The following is a 25,201-nucleotide window of genomic DNA, read 5'->3' as shown; positions in this document are numbered from 1 at the left end:
GTCACAGGATTACTTATATGTACGAGTACAAATTTATAAAAATATTAAAAAAATTATAAAAAAACGTTTAAAAATCAGTTTCGGTTAAACCTGTTTTATTCTGCCGTTATGGTGGTCAATTTTGACTGATTGCCGCTGAAACTATCGTATTACTTTGCAATGAAAAAATTAAATCAAAACAGAATGAAGAAATTCTCACGTTTTACAACATGTCATTGAAATTTTTTTCACATTGACTGTAAATTTCGCGCCAAAATTTGCTACATAGAGATTAAGATTAAGATGGTTCCTTAATTAGTTACCCTCAACTGTTTCTCACACTTTAATTCGTGTCTATAACATCCAATGTTAAGTATTTTCAAGAGTATATCCATTAGAGGTCAGTTCTATCAAATTGGTTGATTAGTTAAAGGAATCAATAAGTATCCTTTCACAACTATGTAGAATTAATCAACTTTGTTCGTTTTTTCAACCTAACTCCCATTATATTAGTTTGGTACATTGCGAGACACTACGTCTACCGGCTGAAGAGTGAGCTTTCTTTTATCATATCCAGTACATGCTTTATATTCTGATGATTGCAGTTTATGAAGTTTCTGAGTAAGTTTTTTGGGGAAGAAGTGCGCTATGATGATCCTTACCATATAACGAAATTCTTTCTTCCTAAGGGTAAAAGAATCTCAAAGCAGAGCAGAGTACTGGATTTGGATCAAATTCAGCCACGGTCACTTAGCTTTAAGATATCTTACATAACACTATACGACAAAATCAACTTTTTTCTCGGAATTGGACCAAATATGAAATTTGGTCTGGGATATTGAGTCAAAAGTAAAAAAGTATATTCTCGGATTTTCGAAGATAGCCTCCAAAATCGAAATATTCGCTTTCGAATTATTTTCTTCATATTCAAATGGTGTATAACATTTTTTGATCAAACTTATTTGACAGATGAAAAAAAAAATTCAAAAATTGGTCCAGTGTTTTTCGAAATATTTTTTTTTCGAACATTCAACTTTAACTTCTTATAACTGTTATATACTTTTGACCGATTTTATACACCACTGAATGAAGAAGAAATTTTAGATTTTCTCACAATTTTTAGTAACTATATCCTGTAATTAATAATATGATTTTTGAATAAACCTTTTTTGGAACTTCGAATGCAAATATTTCGATATTGGTTTTATTTCGATTTTACTTCTTACTCAATCTCCCGGAAAACGTATGTTTGGTTCAACATCCAGCCGAGTGCGTTAAGTGTAATAAACGATATACATATGTATGTCATATAAAGTCCACCGGAAATTTTTAATGATATATCTTAATGAAATCTCAAAGATTTACCGATATCTCCGGTAAAATGTCAGGCATATGCTCTGATGTCATTATGTTCGGTTGTGCAACGTTTTTTCCCGATATCTTCACTTGTGAACTAATTTTAAACAGTAGCATCAGGATGTCAAAAAATATTGTGTACTAAATTCCTGTCGAGCAATTCCTATGATATGTTTTTTACCCAAAAGTGGGCGGTGCCACGGGCGTGGTTACTATCCATTATGGATGCCCATTAAAAAAGCATAGATGGTTTCTTCGATATGATGCATCGAAACTTGAAATACGTTACATTTTTATACTCTCGCAACAAAGTTGCTAAAGAGAGTATTATAGTTTTGTTCACATAACTGTTGTTTGTGTCACCCAGAGATGGGATTATACATATATAAATGATCAGCATGACGATTGGAGTTGAAATCCGGATATCCGTCCGTCTGTCCATGCAAGCGATAACTTGAGTAAAAATTGAGATATCTTAATGAAACTTGGTACACATTTTCCTTGACAACCTTAGGAGGTTGGTATTGAAAATGGACGAAATCGGACCATTGCCACGCCCAAAAAATGGCGAAAACCGAAAACATATAAAGTGTCATAACTAAGACACAAATAAAGTTATAAAAAATAAAAAAAAATTGGTACAAAGAATTGTACTAGAAAGGGGCATATTTGGATGTAATTTTTTTGGGATGTTTGGAGTGACCCCGCCCCTATTAAGTTTTTTGTACATATCTCGTAAACTATTAAATCTGTATCAACCAACTCTCTATAGTCGTATCTCTTAGCCACTTCCTTATATATTTCAAAAATGGAAGATATAGGATCATAACCACGCCCACCTCCCATACAAAGGTTATGTTGAAAACAACTAAAAATGCTTTAATTCACTAAAAAAAAACATTAGGGACCTTGAATTACATGGTAGAGATGGTCTAGAAGAGCTACACTTAAAGTGGTAAACAAAATTTTAAATGGGCGTGGCTCCTCCTACTTATAGTTCAAAAACCATATCTCCGAAACTGCTCGACCAATTTCAATGAAATTTGGTTGTAATATTTTCGTTGCATCCCAATGATACGTTGTGAAAATAGGCCAAATCGGTTGACAACCACGCCTTCTTTCCATATATCAGAATTTTGAAGTCAATTCGTTTACTTTACAATATATGAAGTAAGAACTAGTGCAGACATCGGAACAAAACTGTGCACAAATACTACTTTTATAGGACCTCAGTGCTTCTAATGTTATATATTTTTTACCGAAAATATAAGTAAGTCTCTTAGATATTTTTAAGAAATTGTGAGGAAACATTTTTCTTCTAATAATATGTCTCCGTGCCAAAAATGAGTGAAATCGGGTCAGAACTTCCCATAGCTCCCATATACCTAATATTTGCGGTTTCAAACTTTCATTGGACTTTTTACCATATATATCGTTTAGTATGTGAGATATATCAGAAAAAATTATTGAGCATATAATCTTGGATAGAATGTAGATAGGTGGCAAAAATAGTTGAAATCAGTTGACATTATATTATCATTATATGGTATATGGTATATGTATGGACTTATGTGAGAAATCTTAAAGAAATTCAGTAGACTGATCTAATGATTTTCTTGACCTCTTGGTTTCTGATGAATTTGTTTCTATACAAGCGTCCGAGTTTTAGCTGTTTGCCTTACTTAGTAGACATCAAGAGGGATTTAGTCTGCATATGCCCAGCATTATGATTCCTACTCGTATCGTTAACCTTAAACCTTACATCTTTAAATTCCGATGGACAAGGTATTCCTCTTTGAGGTCTTAAGTGTATCCGCTTACCGTAGGATATCAGGAGTTTTCCATACATTTTAAAACAAATATTTGCAAAAAATAAAAATAAAATTTATTTCATAATTCCATTAAAAATGCAATATTGCACGCTATGAAACTTAGATTACTTGTAATTATTTCTTATAAAAAAATGTTAGCATTAAGACTGGTAGTTAAATTTGATTAGATCTTTGGATCTTGCGCGGTCAACTTGACCAACTTAACCGACTCCTCCCACAACTTGCGGCCCTTCTCCTCATCCATCGCAGCAGCGCTCAAAGTCGACTCTTTGCAGTCCATAAAATATTTGCCCGACACATTGGCCACTTCATCGGAGGTAGCCAAATAGATGGTGGTTTGTGCGCCCGCCTTTGGTGTCTTGAAGAAACCCTTTGTTATAGCCATCATTGGCAAGTTGAGTGGGAAGGGCACATTACGCCAGATACCCGAGTCAATCATGCCTGGATGCAAGAAATTCACCGTTACACCGCTACCTTCCAAGCGTTTGGCCAATTCGCGTGCAAAATAAATATTGGCGAATTTCGACACGTAGTACAGATAAGCAGCTGGGAATGTACCAATCGGATTGAGTTTATCCAAATTCACCGAAGCAAAACGATATAGTTCGGAAGCAACGATGACAATGCGTGCTGGAGCGCTACGCTTCAAAACATCGATCAACAAGTGAGTAAGCAAAAATGGACCATAATGATTTGTGGCCATTGTCAATTCAATGCCATCTTCACTAGTTTGACCACGGAATGCCAACGCCATACCAGCGTTGTGTATAAGTACATCGATTTTCGGTTCGTTCTTAACAATATCAGCGGCAAATTCGCGTACCGACTTCTGTGAGCCCAAATCCAATTTCTTCACAATCAAGTTGTTGTTGCCAGTCTCCTTGCTGATTTCCTCTGGAAGAATGGAATGGTACATATTAGTGTTATAATATTACTTTCATTATTAATGCTTGTATTTACCTTTGGCGGCATTCGCGGTCTCCAGATTTCGGCACGCCATAATAATGCGCGCTCCTCGCTGTGCCAAATCGCGTGCTGCCTCCTTGCCAATGCCACTGTTGGCGCCTGTGATGATAACTGTTTTGCCTTCCATTTTGGTCTGCAAGTTATGGAAATAATTAATTTTAAAAATTTTACAAAAGTTTAAAAATATGAAAATTAATAAGAAAGCAGTTAGTTGAAGGTTCCGATATATTTTTGAAATTATAATACATGAGTCAATTACGGTTTGACATTTTCGAAACAACATATTTTTTGTCGTTTTGTACTTCAATGAAGTATCTTCTTAACACAATAAAAACGGCCCAACCATTGCCTATAACTCATTCCCCACATTAAAAAAATACCTTTTTTCTTAACTCATCTGATAAAAGTGGTTTCATGGGATAGTATCTCATTACATATTATATCTCATGCTGTATTTAATTACATAATCAATGAGCATAGGGTTGATCCTCAGGTCCTCTGGGTTCAAAATTTTTAAAACAATTAATCTATCTTGGAGTCGCCATGATAGCGAAGCGCCAATATCAAAATTGATAGAAGGCTAGACAAAGACGACAGTCATAACTTTAAAGTTGTAAATAATTTCGTTCATCTTGGAACCAGCATCAAAAACAATGTGAGCCTCGAACTCCAACGCAGAATCAATCTTGCCAACAGGTGCTACTTAGAACTGAGTAGGCAATTGAAAAGTAAAGTCCTCTCTCGACGAACCAAAATCAAACTCTACAAGTCTTTTATCACCCCCGTTCTGCTTTATGGTGCAGAAGCATGGACGATGTCAACATCCGGTGAGACGGCACTAGGAATCGGGTAAATGGTTTTGCGGAAGATTTATTGTCCTTTGAACATTGGCAACCGTAAACTATAGAAGAATATCTAGGACATGTTTTCCGAATGTATGAAAGCACTCCAGCTTTGAAAGTGTTCGATGCAGTACCAGCTGATGGAAACAGTGGAAGAGGAAGACAATCACTTCGTCGGAAAGATCAGGTAGAGAGCGAGCGACCTGGCTCCGCTTGGTGGTTTCCAATTGGAATTTCTTACTGGGACGCTTTTCATACGCACTTAATAATATAGTCACGTCTATGTTGACATCTGCCTTGGCCTTAGTAAGTACATAGTTAATTTATAAGCGAAATACGCTCTCGGAAATCTCGCTCATCAGCCCGCTATAAATGTATGTATGTGGAGCTAAAGGTATAAGTTAACAACAGCAATCATAGTGATGACAAGCGGGATTTTTGTAAAGATACGAATATAACCCAATAAACTCAAACTATGAGGCTGCATTTGCAAGTATTCTCTTTATTACTTATAAAGTAAACTTGAGGCATCCACATATTTAGAAAGATACACTGCGTATTGAATTCACTCGGTTCAACGAAATGGCAAAAACTGTCAAATTACAAGTGAGTTAATAGACACATCGTCACTTAAATCGTCCAAACTAGTTTTTATAGCCTTTTCGCACAGGAGTTAATTGATCAATTAACCATCCTTTGCTCGATTAAAGCGCTGATTTAGATCGATTTACGATTCTAAATTAAAATCTCATTTTTCTACATTTTTAATTGAATACAAATCGAGTTGAAAATGCACTATATGCACCCACTCTAAATTTGGCTTTTTTATTGATAAAATATCAGTAATGCGACTCGACGGTAGATGTCGCTGCTAAAAATAGGAAGATGAAACTTAACAACTTCTTGTGGAAAGCTGATCGTTTATCGAGTAGCCGGCAGTGCGAAGGTCAAAAATTGGTTTCTCAATTATAATCTTAATGTATCAATTAAGTTGGCTGTGCAAAAAGGCTATTATCGACTTATAACAATATTTGCAAGTGAATTTATAAGACTAAGCTATGACTAAAACCTTGTTTTAAGCATTTTTACTTGAAATTTAACAACAGTAATTGATTACTTAATGCGACTGGTGTGCATCTGTCATACAATTAAAAACATCATTGAAAATGGTTTAATAACTGTGTTCATGCAATTATTCATAATTCATGAGTAATAACGGCAATTAGAAGTAGAACTAGCTCATTGTTTGAAAATGTGGAAGTACCCTTGTGCCGCAAGTAGTAATAATAAAATAGAGTAATTATTAATAATCGAATGGGGTACTTCAGGTCAAATATTTTATGAAAGAAAATTGAGCTCTATTTGCTCAAATTGTATCTATACATTATATTAATACAACACTACTAAATATTTTTTATTACTAGAGGTTTGTAGTTAAAATTTTGCCACGCGCAAAACTGGTCTTAACTTTTCATTGCCGTGAACTAGCACATGCTGATACATATGTTCATAACTACAAGTACTAGGTACCATAGGTTAGTTGGGTATTAATGTCACAGTCGCGAGTTAAACGCGTGTCTTACCGGTATTTTTCAGCTTAACAGTTAACATATAATAATGACTTGCATAATGTCACACAGTACTAACCTCCTCAGCTAACTAACGACGACTATTTCAACATTTGTAATTAGATAATTAAAACCGTGCTCACATATTAGGATTTAATACGTTTATATAATTAGTATGTGTTGTTTGTTGTGTGAAGATTTGGTGGGGAAATACATAAGCAAATAAAAAATGAAATTGGAAAGCACTTAGGTTGGTTCATAAGGTGACGGGTGACAGGGTGACAGTTACCTAGTGAGAGAGGTGAGTGGAGAAAAAGCAGGCGGTTACCTCTGTGAAACATCTCCCGGCTGTAATGCGCAAATAGAAGCGTACGCTCAGTAGTGTGGCAACGATGGCCGAAATCAAGGCTAAAAGCAAAATGTCGCGCAGATAGTCGGCACTTGGTAACACATTCAATAAACCCATCTATAATAGATATTAGAGTGTGTGTGTGTACAAAAGCAAATATAATAAATATAAATATGTATAAAAATTGCTTGTTTGTTATGCAATAAAGTAAAGAGGATAACACAAAATTCAAATTTATGCAAAAGAGAAGAAAGAGCAAAGCAAAACAAGTAAGAAAGTCAATACTCGGATGAAACCAAAGCTTTTTATACCCGATTTTTTTATTAAATATGGAATCAGACTATCCTCCAACACCGAAAAACTAAATTGATTATATATTCTCTTTCTTTTTTAGTTTAGTAGATATGTTCGCTGATTTCATTGTAGTCTCATTATAGAGACATAGCACAATAATTTCATAACTTCATTCGGCTAGTATTGAATTTATAACATAATATCCTATGGAACATGTTGGTCTAGGGTGTAAAAAATCTACTTTCAATGAGGACAGCAAAAGACCGGAATGCAAAATAAATAAGAATTTGTTTATTATTTATTTGTACACCAATAAATAAAAAAATATTAATAAAAGCATAATTTTGATTTTTTGCGATTATTTGGCTATCCACTGTCATTAAATTTGGCATAATTAAAATAAAACTCAAAAACCATATCTCAGGTACTACACGATCAATTTCATTGAAATTTGGGACATAGTATTTTCTTAATACTCTGATTTACCGATGGAAAATGTTATATATCGGTTAACAACCACTTCTATTTGTCATGTAACACAATTTTGAAATCTATCTTATTCGTTCACTTTTCCATATATACGACAAGAACCAATGAAGATATCGGAATAAAACCTTACACAAATACTAAATTTGAAGTGTGACATCACTCATTCCAAAATTGGGGTCGAAATCCGACAACAACTTTTCAAGGCATCATATATCGAGCATAAAGATCTCATCATCAATGGTTAACTTAGATAAATCTCTCAAATATTCTATAGAAATTCAGTGATAATTTTTTCCCTATAATACCTCAGTGCTACAAATGGACAAAATCGGATTATCAAACTTTCGTTGAACTTTATCACGTATAAATCGGTTATATGTGAGAGATCTTACCAGAATTAAATGAGCGTATTATTGGATGTAATGTACATAGCTTGATGGTGTAAATGAGTGAAATCGGTCCAGGAATTATTCCGGCATCTATATAGGATATATAATAATTTTCGCTATTCTAGTGGACTTTATGCCGAATATATGGGTCAAATTGTATGTTCTCATAATAAAATTACATCAATAAATTCCGAGAGTATAAAATGTTCGGTTACACCCGATCTTAGCCCTTCCTAACTTATTTATTGTTTTGCAATTTGTAATAATATGGAGTAGGCATGAAAATGAAATGAAAAAATGAAAATATGCGATAGAGATGAATGAGAGATTTTTTACTATGTTCAAGGTAGTTTCAAATATACTAAAGGGCTGGTAGTAAAATATAGTAACAAAAGGCACTAAACTTAGCCTTAACAAATAACTTGTGACTGTTGTATATACTACACTTTAAAATGTGTACAGAAATATTAAAAGATTAAAAAAAAATTGCAAAGCTAATTAATTAAAATCGTCCAGAGCGCGCGTCTATTTTGCGGTTTTAAGCCAGTATTATTCAATAGTGACACACAAACATACATATATGGTTGTCTGTGTATGTGCTTATTTAACAATGCAAATCAGTCAGTCAATAAGTATGTTTGTATGTCATGGTGCTGCTTGATAATCCGTGTCAGCAACTTTATACCATTTAAATGAATTTAATTTAAATGATTTTTGCTACAAAACAATGTGAGCATTGCATTATTCAGCTTTCATACGAATAAATATGGATGTCCATATATATATATATATAATTAAATAATATGTGCTACCAAAATAAAAATTTTGGGTATTTTTTTAGAACGAGTTGTTATTAATATTTGTCTCGAAATATACTTCATATTATTTTAACAAGTTTAAGTCAACAATTGCGTTTTAAGCTGATTTTTATAGTGAAACATTTTATGGAGAACTCAAATGCTTGGATGCGACACTCATTCTATGTAATTTAATATGGAATATTTTTGTGGACGAATTCGATTTTCATTGGAATATTAATATTAATTTATTTTTTTTTTTTCATTTTAATATAAAAGTCCAAACTACTCTTTTTTTAGCTTTTTAGTCAGATTTGAATAAAAAAATGAATTTTTACATATATTTTACTTATTAACTTTTTTTGTTTCGGTATATATCATGCCAGTAAATAAAAACAAGTACAATAAAAATTTTGTCAGAATATCACAGAATATTAATCAATTTCAAATATATGTATATGCATATATCTTCAATAAAGTCCATTAACTTAAGTACAAAATCTGCCACACACTGAAACTAGCAACTAACAGTTACCCAACTGAGGTGAAAGTCCACAATTTTAGTAATTGATGTTAATTTTAGTTTACCCACTCCACAGCTTTAATTAATACACATATTTACTGAGGAAAGACAACAAACAAAAAACTAAACTTAACTCCAATAAACGCTTTATTCTGTTGCGAAAAAAAAATAACTTTCACCGCTTTACGCAATGCGAGCGTGGATATTATACAAGCTCTTTGGAGAAACAAGAAAAGCCAAAGCAAATCAATTATGAATGAAAAATTGAAGTTCAACAGAGTACATATAGAAATATGTATGCAAGTATGTATATAAATGAAGATTTTTTTATTAAAATCCAATTATTTGTGTACACTTGTTTCTTTGCATCAACCACGTCATCAAGACGAGCAAACTTCTTTCTACAGCACATTCTTCACAATGCCTTTCCCAAGCGGCCGCCAAACACAAACATGCATATAGTGTGTACAACAACAATTTTCGAATGCACAGTCTACCATTGCTTTCATATTTATTTGTAGGGAAATTCTGTTTTGCTTTAGCCTGTTGTTGCTTTTGTGAGTAGAACTTGCTTCACGCTCATTATAAATATACTACATTTGTTGTTGTCGCTTCACCAAAAGTCGACGGAAAATCATTACAACTAAGCCATGGAAATGAAAACTCTCGCCATACTCAACATACGAAGACAAGCCTTTGCCGTAAATATGTATGAATGTATGCATAATAATGATTTTCAGTTACTTGAGCAACCAGCACAACACATATTATAATAAGTTGCACAAATTTTCGTGCTCAATCAGCACTTTTTATATAAACACGAATTGAAATTAAAAAGAGAAAAAATTAATTTTTATGTTTTAAATTAATTTTCGCTTCGCTTGCACCTACCTACCTTCTATTTACACCAAAAAAAAACTTTCTTTATAAATTTTTGTAAATTATTTCGTTCAAATTACGCGCACGTACAACCTTCGCCTTGGACGATTAACTTGAGACTGCTCGCGGGTATTGTTGCGATCGTCTTGCATGAATAGTCGCTCGTCTTTACTGCTTGCGAGTTTATACGCTTGCTTTGTTGGCCACAATTTTACTAAGCATTGAATGCGAGTTTTAAACGCTGTTAACTGTGCAAGCTTTGCTTTTCTTCGGTGCCTATCAGTGCAGCAAGTGCGCTCTGTGATTTCATTAAGCGCTCTCTATGTTTTGTTGCCACTTTCTTTTGCAACACTTGTTGAAATGGGTATTGAAAATGAGTAAAATTGAAATTGGAGTGTAATAACAACAAAATGTTTTCTGTTTCTCTGATCGTTTATGCAGTAGAGTTTGATAATAACACCTATTTACTGAGCGTGCAGTTGGAAGTTCGTGGCTTAAGTCTTTTATTTTGTAATACAGCGTTGTCAAGGAAACCAAATGTCATTGTATAACTGATTGAATGACAAATATACATACATATATGTAGAGTTGATTTTCGACTTAGAGAGACTTCGAGTTATGGAAGGTAATTTGTATGAAATTTAACTTATATTGCCAATGCAAGAAAAAACAGCCTCGGATGAGAGACCCCAATTTTGATGACGACCACTGCAAACGTTTAAAGGACTACGAAATAAGGGCATGCACCTGGAATGTCCGGACCCTTAATTGGGAAGGTGCCTCTGCCCAGCTGGTTGATGTCCTCGTAAGAGTAAAGGCTGACATCACCGCAATCCAAGAAATGCGATGGACGGGACAAGGACGGAAGAAGGTGGGTCCTTGTGACATCTACTACAGCGGCCATATAAAGGAGCGCAAATTCGGTGTGGGATTCGTGGTGGGAGAGAGACTCCGTCGTCGAGTCCTGGCATTCACTCCGGTGGATGAACGTCTAGCCACAATCCGCATCAAAGCGAGGTTCTTCAACATATCGCTGATTCACAACAGTCGGAAAATTCAGCCTCCATGACGAAACATCGCCAAACGGTCTGAGGCTGATCGACTTCGCCGGGGCCCGAAATATGGTCGTCTGTAGTACTAGATTCCAGCATAAGAAAATCCATCAAGCTACTTGGCTGTCCCCGGATCGAATCACTCGCAACCAGATCGATCATGTTGTGATAGATGGACGACATGTCTCCAGTGTTTTTGATGTGCGTACGCTTCGTGGTCCCAACATCGACTCGGACCACTATCTTGTAGCAGCTAAGATACGCACCCGCCTCTGTGTAGAAAAGCGTACACGTCAACAAACACAAGGAAGGTTCGACATCGAGAAGCTACAATCACAACCGACAGCCGAACGATTTTCTACTCGACTTGCACTCCTGCTCTCTGAGAGCACTCATCAGCATCTCGGTATAAGGGAGCTGTGGGACGGCATATCAAACTCCTTACGTACAGCTGCAACCGAAACCATTGGTTTTCGGAAAAGTCAAAAAACCAGCTGGTATGATGAGGATTGTCGTCTCGCAGTGGAGAGAAAACAGACTGCCTACCTCGCAATGTTGCGATCGACCGCAACACGAGCGGGATGGGAAAGATACCGAGAGCTGAAGAGGGAAACGAGACGCATTTGCAGACAAAAAAAGAAAGAGGCCGAAATGCGTGAGTATGCTCGAAAATTTTACGAAAAGATACGGCGACTAACTGAAGGTTTCAAGACCGGAGCGCACTCCTGTAGGACCCCCAGAGGTGATCTAGTTATTGATGACCAGAGTATACTGAGTTTGTGGAGGAAACACTTCTCCAGCCTGCTGAATGGCAGTGAAAGTACAACACCAGGAGATGGCGAACCCGATTCTCCAATCGACGAAGATGGAGCAGATGTTCCATTGCCCGACCGTGAAGAAATTCGAATAGCAATTACCCGCTTGAAGAACAATAAGGCGGCGGGTGCCGATGGATTACCGGCCGAGCTATTCAAATACGGCGGCGAAGAGCTGATAAGGTGCTTGCATCAGCTTCTTTGCAGAATATGGTCGGAAGAAAGCATGTCTGACGATTGGAATCTCAGTGTACTCTGCCCAATACACAAAAAGGGAGACCCCACAATTTGCGCCAATTACCGTGAGATAAGCCTCCTCAACATCGCGTATAAGGTTCTGTCGAGCGTATTCTGTGAAAGACTAAAGCCCACCGTCAACAAACTGATTGGACCTTATCAGTGTGGCTTTAGACCTGGAAAATCAACAACGGACCAGATATTCACCATGCGCCAAATTTTGGAGAAGACCCGTGAAAATAGGATCGACACACACCATCTCTTTGTCGACTTTAAAGCTGCTTTCGACAGCACGAAAAGGAGCTGCCTTTATGCCGCGATGTCTGAATTTGGTATCCCCGCAAAACTAATACGGCTGTGTAAGCTGACGTTGAGCAACACCAAAAGCTCCGTCAGGATCGGGAAGGACCTCTCCGAGCCGTTCGATACCAGAAGAGGTTTCAGACAAGGTGACTCACTCTCGTGTGATTTCTTTAACCTGATGCTGGAGAAAATAATACGAGCTGCAGAGCTAAACAGAGAAGGTACAATCTTCTATAAGAGTGTACAGCTACTGGCGTACGCCGATGATATCGATATCATTGGAAACAACACCCGCGCCGTTAGTTCTGCTTTCTTCAGACTGGATAAGGAAGCGAAACGTATGGGTCTGGTGGTGAACGAGGACAAGACGAAATATCTCCTGTCGTCAAACAAACAGTCAGCGCATTCGCGTCTTGGCTCCCACGTCACTGTTGACAGTCATAACTTTGAAGTTGTAGATAATTTCGTCTACCTGGGAACCAGCATTAACAGCAATAACAATGTCAGCCTGGAAATCCAACGCAGAATCACTCTTGCCAACAGGTGCTACTATGGACTAAGTAGGCAATTGAAAAGTAAAGTCCTCTCTCGACGAACAAAAACCAAACTCTACAAGTCTCTCATCATTCCCGTCCTACTTTACGGTGCAGAAGCGTGGACGATGTCAACATCCGATGAGACGGCACTAGGAGTTTTCGAGAGAAAGGTTTTGCGGAAGATTTATGGTCCCTTAAGAATTGGCAACGGCGAATACCGCAGACGATGGAACGATGAGCTGTATGTGTTATTCGACGACATAGACATAGTCCAGCGAATAAAAAAACAGCGGCTACGCTGGCTAGGTCATGTTGTTCGAATGGATGAAGGTGGCCCAGCTCTGAAAGTATTCCATGCAGTACCCGCTTTTGGAAGCAGAGGAGGAGGGAGAGGGACCTGGCTGCACTTGGGATTTTCGATTGGCGGCAAGCAGCGAGAAGGAAGAACGAGTGGAACGATTAGTCTTCGGCAATTAAGACGAACATATAGTATCTGAGTCCTGAGGTGATTTCTGGACAGATTTTACTGATTTTCGCCACCAAACTATATTATGTCCAAAATTATACGTCACTTAAGTTATCTTAAGATATTTCACATATTAACCAATATATAGGGTATAACGCCCATCAGCATTTTGAAAATCCTAATATTAGATATATGCGCGTTAAGAGAAGTTAAAACCCAATTTTAAAAACTCTTGGAACATTTTTGGAAAAAAAGATTTCCTCTAAATTCCTATTAAATATTTTCAGGTCTTCTTGTTCGATATCTGTAGCCTTGAAATGTTATAGTCCAATTGTGTATACTGTGTTAGTTGTGGTTCTTAACCCATTTCATTTTACATTAGTAACATCACGGTATTAAGAAATTATTATGTGCCAAATTTCGTTGAAATTGTTCGAGCAGTTCTTGAGATATAATGTTTAGATCCACTTATGGGTCACACTTATTTCAATTTTTTATACCAATCTGAGTGCCGCTTTTCTGTACCAACTTTTCATTAAAATTTAGTGTTTCCAACGTTTTTCGTTAGTGAGCACCTTTCATAGTTTTCAAAATAACCTTTGTATTGGATGTAGGCGTGGTTATTAACCGATTTCAATATGTTGCAATATGTTGCGAGATATAAACATTTTCTGTGCTATCGAAGTTATTGTTTCACTTGACGAACCTACTTCGATGAAGTCGGAAACAGTCCTATCGGCCAGCAAGGTTATTGCCGCGTTTATCTGGAATTCACAAAGTATGATTTACATCGGCTTCCAGGAGAAGGTAAAAACGAACACAAGACTCTACTATAACGAATTACTGAACCGATTGGACACATAAAAAAACCCTCTTCCACCATGACATGAATCATCGGCACTCAACTCCGCTGTCGCCACAGCCAAATCGGTCGAATTACACCACGTAATGCTGTCCCACCCTACGTATTCTCCAGATTTGGCTCTCTGTGTTTTCTCTTTTATTGTCTAATAGTTTAATAAATCAAAACTATTTCACACCACAACTCACCAAGGTTGAAAAATAATGTCACATATGTTAATGTTTTTTTGATTTTTATGTAATTATTTAAATTTTTTTTAAACATTTTTTATTTTCATTTATGTACATGTTTAGATCGCAAACAGCTATACATTATCATAAATTTATTGCATGCTTCAACGCGTCTTGCAGCAGTAATTGCAACTTTGATTTTTTGTTGTTTAACAGTTATTTTAATTATTGCTTTTATACCTTTCTGAATACACTTTGTTGCCTTTTCGTTCAAAATCTTCTCTTTCCTTTGCTTATCTTCAGTCTATTACCATTCACATCGTTCTTTATATCCTCCACAGGCTTCGTGAATGTAGTGTACCAATCGTTTACATGCTTCGCCACGATATCTACGACCTTATCAACTTTTGCTTTAACTGTTCTCAAGTAACCGTTGTATTTCTTGTTGCCCATTTCATCATCCAGCTGTAAATGGTTCGAAACACGAATGCGTTCGTTGTCCGCCAAACGTTCGGGCATCACACTGCCTAGTGGTAGCAGCTCCTCATCTTTGGTGATCATGTTCGTAAGCCAAGCCTCGTCGGGCATTGGATAACGCAAAGCACGGGCCGAGCGTCGTTTACGCAGCGAACTCAAATTCCACCATGGTAGCTCCGTCGTTGTGGTAGCGGTAGTGCGCTCCATATTCTTTTGTATATCCAAATCACCGACGGCGCCATGCTCATTGAAGTAGTTTTCCAAATTCTCCGCCAAGTAGTCGATATATTTGATGCGCAATGATTTGATTTTCTCCAGTAATTCGTCGTCACTTTCTGTATGCATTTCACTCAGTTCTTTTTTGTTGCTTTTTTGGTCGTACTCTTTTTCCTCGTGATCGTGCTGGAAAGTGCGTGCCAGTTCTTCTTGTGCGCGCAGAAAATCTTCTGCTAATTGACCACCGGTTTGAAACTGTGCAGTATCCACTTTTTCGACATCAGAATCGACGTCGTGCAATTTCGTGGATTCAGCGAGCGTATTACTTTTCAATTTCTTTTCAGCAATAATTGATTTCTTAGTAAAAGGCTCGGGAAATAAAAGGGCGTTCCATTTGTTTGGCTTCTTAAACTGGTTGTGTTCTAAATTATGTACGGGCAGTGCCTCGTAGAACTCGGTGGGTAGTAGACGCAACGGTTTCATTTCATGACGTGTTTCTTTAGCAATTGTACCCTGTATTTTCATAGTTGCCAGTTTCTTCTTCCCCCGCTCTTTGGATGCATCAGCATCTTCACCCTCCACATTCGTTATTTGCGTTAGGTGTACATCGCCTTCGGGCACACGTGGCAATTCGGGTTCATTCTGTGTGCCCATTTTCTTAAAATATTCCTCCTCATTGAAATGCTCCGGATCATAAGCTGGCTTGATGGATTTCTTTTCTGGTTTGCGTATTTCAGTAATTCTCTTAACAATCGGTGATCTTTTGTGCGCATCTTTTCTACCAAAGAGCGCGCCAAAGTAATCATCCGCGCTACGCGTATTTCGCTTCAGTGGAAATAAATCCTCGCCATCCTGCATGGCAGTATCGAGCAGATCTTTAATCCATTTCAGTGCAGCTGAGCGTCGATCCTCGAGCACTTCCTCGCGCTTCTTTGGTGTCTTCTCTTCGAGCGAAAGTGGCTCAAAGAGTTTAGCCAAAGAATCCATATGTTCGTCTTTATCCTTCAACACAACATGACGCGCACGATTGGCTAAAGCAGCATAACGGCGTCCGCGATGATTGTTCTTCATCTCAGCATCTTCGGGTAGCGCTGTTTCCTGTATGAGTTGCTGCAACAACTTGTCCGACGATGAAATGTGTTTATGCAACAGTTTTTCCTCCTCCGAATCGCGCTCCAATTCGTCAACATCGATTTCTGTGAATTGGCAGTGCTCCAACTCGGCGTTTGGCAGCACCCAAAAGCCAACAGATTTTCCAGGTGAATTCAACTGTATCGACTTATTTGGGCTCTTCGTCTTAATTTGTGGCGGCAGCGTAGAGTTTATAGTCAACTTCTCGTTATTCAAATAGGCATGATTCTTCTTGAATGTCAAGATATATTGCCAGTACTCATCACCCGACAACTTTGTAGCGGATCTAATAGAGACTTGTTTGGTCTCATCATCGGGATTCACGATCATAAAGGCTATGCCGCCCGAAACTGTATTGGCACAATGCGTATAAAGTTTGTTACTGCGCAAAAAGATGGTGAAGGGGCGTGCGGGGAACACGCGTGAACCCATTACTTTCTTGAAGGTCAATGTTACAAAGAAACTCTGACTGGGATGCTCCAAATCATCTAAATCCATGCGCCGAAATATCGCATCAAAGCCCGAGCTTGCCGCTTCGCCAAGCGTCTGCGCCCAGCGTAGCACATCGGTGACATCCTCCGTCGTTTTACTAATGCTCCCTCTTTTGGACTTGCTTGTTTGCTCTTTGGGCATGAAATTTAACCAAACGGGCGCTTTCTCGTTGAACATGGCACGCAAAACTCGATCGTTTTCGTAAGCAGAGCCAACCATAGCATTTGAAGTCATTGCATCAGCGGGTCTGTGAGTGCACAAAGCTTCTTAAGTACAAAGGCGGGCCAATTTCATATTTTGAAAACTTACTGTAACCAATTGAAGGCCGCATTCATGTCCTTGCTGTACTCGATGTAACGTCGTATCTCTTCATTTGTGCTGCCCGATGGTATTTCGGCACCAATAACTTCCCAATCGTCTACATAAGGAGTAAATGTGTCCACCATCAAATTCAATGTATTTAAGTCATTGAAATACTCCGAGACACTTGGACCAAGTTCTAAAAAGTTGGAAGGCATTAGTACTCAAGCCTTTTCTAAATAATTTCCGGACTCTACCTATACCCAACTGCCATATGCAGTCCGTTATACCCGTTGTATAAGAACTGTTCAGTATTCTCAGCGACTCCATGGGATCCCATTCGCCAGCTTGATATGGTAGTGGCACAATCATCGTCCAGTTGACGGCACTGTCAACATGTTTTTATTATTATAAGTTCACTTTTCATTTGTTTTTTCCACTCACCTCGTCCAGCGATTGAAGCCTTTCCATATAGTTTTCGTGGGATTTCGATATTTCGTGTCGGTATCCGGTATGAAATTGTAATCATCCGAGAACTTAATGTAGGAAGAGCCCAGCATTGTGGTCATTTGTGTAAAAGTTTTTCTGTGATGATAAAATATAAATTATTGTAATATTTTACCGTTAACAATATTATTTGGTCACACCTATTTGCACCATCAAGCGCATGATATAAATCCGCCGGGTCCACAGTAAAACTAACAAACTTCTCGTTCACATCATTTAAGGGCCGATTCACATTCAACTGCACCAGCAAGTCGGCACAAACCGTGGATATAGATATTGTGATTATTAAAGCTAACAGTGTCGCTATTGATGCCTTAAGTAGGACCATCTTGCTGCAGTATTCTTAACCGTGCGCCAAGACGTATTGATTCCGACTAGCTGTAAATCGTGACGCTCGCGTTGCTAAATAAACAGTTATTTTTGAAATATTTCACCTTCTTACTGTTATTGTTATTATTATTACAAATGATATATGTATATACTCAACGACCTAGACCAGATGTTGGCGTTTGTGTCAGCTCTTTTGCTGACTTTCAAGTTGGGGTTTTTTATGGAAAACATAATATGCTGACTTTTGCAGTTGCATTTGGAAGTTCATTGCAATTTCGAAAGAATGCGAAACACTGCTGAAATATGTATATATATGTATGTATATAGTATACAACAATTATACTGTTAATATTTGTTGGGATTTATATAGATTTCCCAAGTTTGAGCCTGAGAACATCTAATTAATAACTATAAGATCAGCTCAGACCATAAAAAGTAGCTGGTATTACGATTGGAGAACGTAATTAGTTTTTAACCTGCATCTTCGATCCTGCTTTTTAGTTAAAAACCTACTAAAAGTTATAAAACAAATTCTCTTAACTAGACGTTAGACTTACGGATTCGAATAATTACATAGCCACTCCAAAAAAATTTAGTTCTGATCGGGGAGTCTTATTATCAGTGCGTGACTATTTGAGGGTCGCTGAGGTCCAATTAACCCCATCAGATCAGGGCTTTGACATAACCCCAATTAATCAATATGGTGAACGGATTGAAAATTCATCAAATTCACTTGAAACTCCTTACTCGAGGGTTTTCGGGATCAATTAATACGAACCCTTGTCGGTTTTTCAAAATTCAAAATGATGAATCCAATACGGCGGAAACTTTTTTGAAAAATTCAACGGATTCGCGTGAAGCTCGCTACTCAAGGGTTTTCGGGGTCACGGATTATGAATCCGGTGTCGGTTTTATTAAATTCAAAATGACGGATCCAATATGGCGAACCCTTTTTTGAAAAATGCAATGGATTTGCTTGAAACTTCTTACTCGGGAGCTTTCGGGGTCTCGAATAACGAATCCGGTGTCGATTTTTCAAAATTCAAAAAGACGGATCCAATATGCAAAAGGATTGTTTGAAAATTCATCGAATTCGCTTGAAACAACTTCTTATTCGGGGATTTTCTGGGGCGCGGATTACGAATTTGAAGCAACTTTTCAAAAATTCAAAATGATGGACGAATATGAATTTATTTTTAAAACATATGGCGATATTTGATAATTATCTTTCTCATTTAAGATCCATCAATAAAGAAACCCAATAAATTATTAAAAAATGTGATTGAACTCAGTTTATCTTTTACGTGATCTTTATAAATATTTCTTCCCATTGCATTATTTGTTCCGACATAATAAAACAAAATATATTTTTGAGTTAATGCTAACGGTTGATAAGATTTTTCACAAATATGGTTTTTCGATCCGATATCATCTAACGAAAAGTTTGTAAGTACAAATCATATGATGTTCTGAAATCTATTATTATTTAATTTTTTTAACGCATATCGCTCATAATAATATTGATTTATAATCGTAATACAATAATAATATAATAATTTTGAACAATATATATTGGTGTTATGCCGAAAGAAAAGAATTAGTCCTCATCAGTGGCTTCCATAATGGCCTTAAAGCTGAATGGCTCGAAAGCATGACCAGTGCCGGAGTAGAATTTAGACATGAACTCGACCCTGAAATATTGAACATATAAATATCAGTACTCAATCAAATCTTTAATGTGAGCACATTTCACTTACCAATGCAAACGCAGCGTGTGTAGAAAAGCGGAAAGACCCTCCATGAATATCATAATGGCTATGGTCAGTAATGCCCAAGCCCAGAAAATGAAGTATAAACCGATTGCGCCAGCATAACCACCAAAATGTAGACCTTTCTGCATAACCATAAGCCACAGCACATACGACAATTCTGTAAGAGCGCAAATAAAACAAATTCATATTAAATAATACAAAAATTTTACAAATTGAAATTACCCGCATGCGCCAAGGATAGGGCCCACAAACGCAGATACGACGCGGTATGTGAAATGGTACTCAACACATACTCAATTGTGTGAATGGCCTGATGGATCCATATCTCACTCATCGGCTCATCCTCCTCTTCGTCTTCCTCCTCGTGATGCGCATGTGGTACGGGGTCCGTTAGAGTGGCTTCAATAACAACATCGCCCTCTTGTATTTCTAACTTTTCTATAATTTCCAAGGGCTCCTGCTTGACCTATTTTTGAATAGTTAATTTGAAAGCTTAGTCACTATTAACTGTAGTCAACTTGCTTACCTCAAATAAACGTTTGCATTGTATGTACAATGGTTTGCCAATCAACATCCATGGTATGCAGAATAAAGCGACTATCCAGAAGACACGCTCCACCATCACCTGACAGCCAAACATGTACATGTCACAACCAGCCGGTTTCGGTGATGCTTTGAATAGAATCATATTAATGAAATAGATCAAAACTGAAGGCGCACAGGCCGGCTGATGTGGCTCATAATCGGTTGTGGGTGAATATTGTACCCATTTGTAGAACATCATAAATGCCATGTAACCGAACAGAAGAATCAGGAAGAGTACCTGTGGCACGAACTCTAAGAGTATGTATGCATACTTCTTGAAATAAACCATATTCTCTACCGATAGACAAACACCGAAAACCATGTGTAAGACACCGAAAATGATGGACAGTTTCATCTTGTAGGAATTGTAGAAGATAATCTTATTGGCCGCCAACTGCCAGATGGGATCCATACCCCAAGGATATGTGCCCACAGTGTCTGTTGTCGGATTGAGTATCAAGTTGTCATTGGATAATGCAGTGGTGGTATTATAATTTATACGCCACTTGGAACCAAATACATTGAAGGACTTCGAGAAGGTGTCATTGTAAGTGAAACCGGTGTACATGGAGAAGAGACCGAGTAGCATAATTATATAACGACCACCGAACATGATACGCCAAATTTCACCGCCCTTCATACGCATCAACCGGTTTTCATCCATCACCATCCAGAAACCGATCAAGAACATAATGAAACCGTGACCCAAATCACCAAACATCACTGCGAAAAGGAAAGGGAATGTGATGCAAGTGTAAAGCGCTGGATTCACCTCACGATAACTGGCCATGCCGTAAGCATTGATTAGTGTTTGGAAGCCACGCGTAAATTTATTGGTGCGATAATATGTGGGTGGGGTTTTCTTTGTTTGCATTACCGTTAAAAATGAGCTTGTGCTGCCCGTTGTCGCCGAACCATTTGCGATCGTTTGTTGTACCAATTCCAGATCCAAAGTGGGCACCCAACACTCACCAATCAAACTCTTGCTAGTCACATCGATATTAAAGTAGTTCAACGTATGATAGATGGCCTTCATTTTGGTAATTTTAATGGACCAATAGGGCAAATGTTTCGCTATACCCGCCAATATTATATTACGCTGGTCCTCGGTACGTTTCATCACCAACTTCAAATCTTCCAAACGCGTTTGTACACCCTTCAGCATATCCTCTCGTTCTTCGTGCACATTCGGACAAGGATATAGCGCGGCATGGAAACCGGTGCATACTTTCTTTATGCGCGCATTCAATTGCTCACCCTGATAGAATACCACAAAGGCGGACTTATAAGTCATAGTACCAGTACGTGGATCTGGAAGTGGCTCATCGATGTCGGCATATTTGACCAACATATTACCACGTGATATACGCCAAAGCATACGTTCGAATGCAAACAGACGATGACGACTCAGCACGCCAGCGATGAAACCCAAATGGCCGCGATGCTCACCGGCAAATGTACCGCTGTTCGCATGCTCTTCCATATTGATGACCGTTTGCTCGGTGAAAAATACTTGCGTCTTTTCCAGTACCTTGCTTAGTTCAGTGAGTTCCAGCAAATTGGATTTCAGATTAACACTATTCTCGGCCATTTCGCGTATTTCACATTCGGCCTTCTCCAAATGAGCCTCCAATTCGAATACTTCACGTGGATTTGGCGCACCAGGTATATCGTCGTACACATCCTTCAGCTTGATACCATCCTCCTCCAATTCCCTGGTTATATAACGTATCTGACGTTCCATTTCATCGCACCGTCGCACCTCAGTCACGAACTTGCGTTGAAAATTGGTGACTTCATGATTCAGCTGCAAGTAGAAGAACAGTACAAGAATTTAATATACGGTCTCCGTGTGTAGAGATTTCGCCACCTACATCACGGAATTGCACACAGCCAAGTTCACCCAAATCTGCCATATTATTGTAAGCCGCTTCTGGTGCCAGAAAGATTTGACACAACGTCATCTTTTCACTGCGAAACATGCTCCCCATATTGGCGTTTTGTGTTTCTACCTATAAGAGCAACGTTGTTATTCTTAAGGACTCTCCTTCAGAAATACAATATTATCCTAACTCTTTACTCACCTCAGTGCAGCACCTTGCGTAATTTTTTAGGTATCTACGTCCACTGCCACTGCCAAACTAGTACTGAAATCACTAGCAGTTTTTTTCTTCCTTGTAAAATGAATAATTGTAAAATCGTGTCTTCAATGGGAATCGGAGTTTCTAATCAATCAAATAATCATTATTAGGGGATTGCACACCCTACGCACGGTCAACGAGACCAACATTGAATTGAACTGAAGAAGAGAAATTGCTCTAGTAGCATTTAGCTCTATTAGGGTATATAATTCAACATTCACCATTCCAAGTTTAATTAACTTCTACTCTGGCAATTTATTGATATAGTTTTATTAAGGCAGTAGTCTGCTTTACAGACTTCAATAAATCGATTTTTTTGTTTTGTTTTAAATCTCTTCCAAAACTATCTAAGAATAAGTCTTTAAAATTCCAGAGGTCAATTCGACATATTTTCGAAGCTAGAGAAGTTTTAGTGGCCGAGCGTCGAGCAGATGCAATGCTCAGGCAGACTTTAAAGCGCGTTTTCTCGAGTTTTCATTTTCACAAGTGTTAGAAAACGGTGCCGGCGATAGCAGAAAGTATATATGTCCGATCGAAAAAACCAAAGTGATCTAGCTTCAGTATTAAATTATCTTCTATTTGAACTAAAAAAGTTGAACAAAAGTATTATTTAAACCACTTGTTTTGCAACTTAAAATCAATTTTTTTCTTAAAAAATTGAATTTTTTTTTCAAACTTCGAAAAAATTTGGAATTTTATAACTTCTTCGGTATTTTTTTAGTTCATAAAAAAAAGAAACTTATAAAAATTAAAAAAAAAATGGTTCGACTGTTTCAGATGCAGCGCACGACCTCCATCACCGGCACCGATTACAAGTGCATACTCCAGGCGCTCCAGAAAAATACTTACTACTTTGAAAAAATTTCAATTTTTTAATAATAAATATTGTTTTTTTAGCCTTAAAGATAGTACACTATCGTCTTAAAATTCCGTTTACCGCAATCATTTCCTTCCCTTTCAAAAAAAAAAAATGCTAAAAAAACGCTTTTTTTCGGCTTCTACAGCAGACTACTGCCTTAAGATAACACACAATTTTACCCATATATTCGGCCTAAAGTCTACTAGAACAGAAAAATCTTTATATACAGTATATGGGGACTGTGGTAATTCCTGGACAGATTTCAACTATTATTGCCACCAAGCTACATTATATCCATTATTTTACGTTCACTTAATTTTGCTAAGATATCTCTCCTAGAGGAAGTTTTTAGCACAAACACACACTGTTGGTCTTCTTTGAATTTCTTTAGAATATCTGAGAGATTTTCCGATATTTCCAATAAAATTTCGCAAATTTCGAGTTCCTCGTGTTCGATATCTGTGGCCTTGAAAAGTTATAGTCCGATTTCGGTGATTTTTATCTAGAAGTAAAGTATTTATTTCAAATTTATGTTCCGATATCTTCACTAGTGATTACTTTATATATTGTAAAGTAAACGATTGAAACCGACTTCAAAGTTCTGGTATATGGGAAGTAGGCGTGGTTGTGAACCGATTTGGCCTATTATATCATAACATATCTTTGGGATGGCAAGAAAATATTATGAACCGAATTTCATTGAAATTGGTCGAGTATTTTCGGAGATATGGTTTTTGACCTTAAGTGGGCCAGTTTAAAATTTTGTATACCAATTTGAGTGCAGCCCTTTTGTACCATCTTTAACATGATGGTATTGAATGGTAACTGAATTAAAACACCTTTAGTAATTTTCAGCTTTCAACCTTTGTATGGGAGGTGCGCTTGGTTTCAATGCGACTTCCTCCATTTTTAGACTGTATAAGGAAGTGCCTGGAGAAAACTAGAGATCTTTTAAATGACCTGTAATATGGGCAATAAAACAAAATTTCATATTTAAAACCTTCATAACAGGTGGTATTGTCCACCCAATTACCCCTTCTAAGTACTCTCCAATGCGCTGCTACCTTTAACGAAATTCGGTCGAGAGAAATAAAAGCAATCTTTGAATCTTTTAAGGTGAATTGTATGTAATACAAAACCATTCTTAAAATCGGAAATTATCTTTTCTAGCCTATAAAATATTGTAATTGATTTTTCCGTACTATAACATACTATAAGTATTACCAATTGTAGGGTGCCTAATTAGTTTCTTTCATTTTTTCATTTTTTTTTTTATAAATTAATTTTTAATCCAGTCAACCGATTTGTGTATCGAATTCTTACGTTTCTTTCTTCACAAAAATATTCATTAGAAACATAATTAAGTCATTTAACTGAATTAACGAATAAATATTTACGCAATTTCCCTTTGATCCAGATATAGCACTAATCCCCTTGATTGATGTGCACCAATATTATCTTATATTAACACAAAATGATAAGACGACTCATTAGGCTGAGCTAAATCAAATCTTTCAATCATACTCAGTTTCGGTTAAGATATCGTGCAATACTGACCAGCAAATACAAGTTTATGTGTTGAAAAAGCATACACGGTGAGTGTTGGAATAATGATGGAATTAAAAAAATAAATATTTTTTTTAAATATACATACATAGAGTTTTAAAATAAAAAAAGTGATTTGCCA

The 25,201-nt window shown here is 37.2% G+C and overlaps 3 protein-coding genes across 5 annotated transcripts; all 3 read right to left on the bottom strand.

Moving 5' to 3' along the window:
- Positions 1-3,197: 3,197 nt before the first annotated feature.
- Positions 3,198-10,468, bottom strand: LOC105209427 (retinol dehydrogenase 14). Of its 3 annotated transcripts, XM_011179817.3 has the most exons (4): positions 10,280-10,468; positions 6,872-7,009; positions 4,128-4,266; positions 3,198-4,061 (listed from the first exon to the last, which is right to left on the bottom strand). In XM_011179817.3, exons 2-4 carry the CDS (start codon positions 7,007-7,009, stop codon positions 3,331-3,333), a joined length of 1,008 nt encoding a protein of 335 aa, XP_011178119.1. In that variant the 5' UTR covers positions 10,280-10,468; the 3' UTR covers positions 3,198-3,330. The 3 variants fall into 3 exon arrangements, with proteins under 3 accessions (XP_011178119.1, XP_011178121.1, XP_011178120.1); XM_011179819.3 differs by lacking the exon at positions 6,872-7,009 and having other exon boundaries at positions 10,276-10,468; XM_011179818.3 differs by lacking the exon at positions 6,872-7,009 and having other exon boundaries at positions 10,280-10,466.
- A 4,324-nt stretch (positions 10,469-14,792) lies between these two features.
- LOC105209555 (uncharacterized) lies at positions 14,793-18,235 on the bottom strand. The gene is made up of 5 exons (XM_011179994.3): positions 17,968-18,235; positions 17,765-17,905; positions 17,578-17,708; positions 17,330-17,519; positions 14,793-17,267 (listed from the first exon to the last, which is right to left on the bottom strand). Exons 1-5 carry the CDS (start codon positions 18,153-18,155, stop codon positions 14,975-14,977), a joined length of 2,943 nt encoding a protein of 980 aa, XP_011178296.2. The 5' UTR covers positions 18,156-18,235; the 3' UTR covers positions 14,793-14,974.
- A 1,382-nt stretch (positions 18,236-19,617) lies between these two features.
- Positions 19,618-22,746, bottom strand: Atp6v0a1_2 (V-type proton ATPase 116 kDa subunit a1). Its single transcript, XM_011179816.3, has 6 exons — positions 22,599-22,746; positions 22,389-22,526; positions 20,456-22,321; positions 20,152-20,395; positions 19,915-20,086; positions 19,618-19,848 (listed from the first exon to the last, which is right to left on the bottom strand). Exons 2-6 carry the CDS (start codon positions 22,503-22,505, stop codon positions 19,755-19,757), a joined length of 2,493 nt encoding a protein of 830 aa, XP_011178118.2. The 5' UTR covers positions 22,506-22,526; positions 22,599-22,746; the 3' UTR covers positions 19,618-19,754.
- Positions 22,747-25,201: the final 2,455 nt, after the last annotated feature.

This window comes from Zeugodacus cucurbitae, chromosome 2, assembly GCF_028554725.1.
Source record: "Zeugodacus cucurbitae isolate PBARC_wt_2022May chromosome 2, idZeuCucr1.2, whole genome shotgun sequence".
In the NCBI taxonomy this organism is placed as follows: domain Eukaryota; kingdom Metazoa; phylum Arthropoda; class Insecta; order Diptera; family Tephritidae; genus Zeugodacus; species Zeugodacus cucurbitae.
The sequence above is the reverse complement of the archived record's forward strand: the minus strand, read 5'-3'. Positions and strand labels throughout refer to the sequence as shown.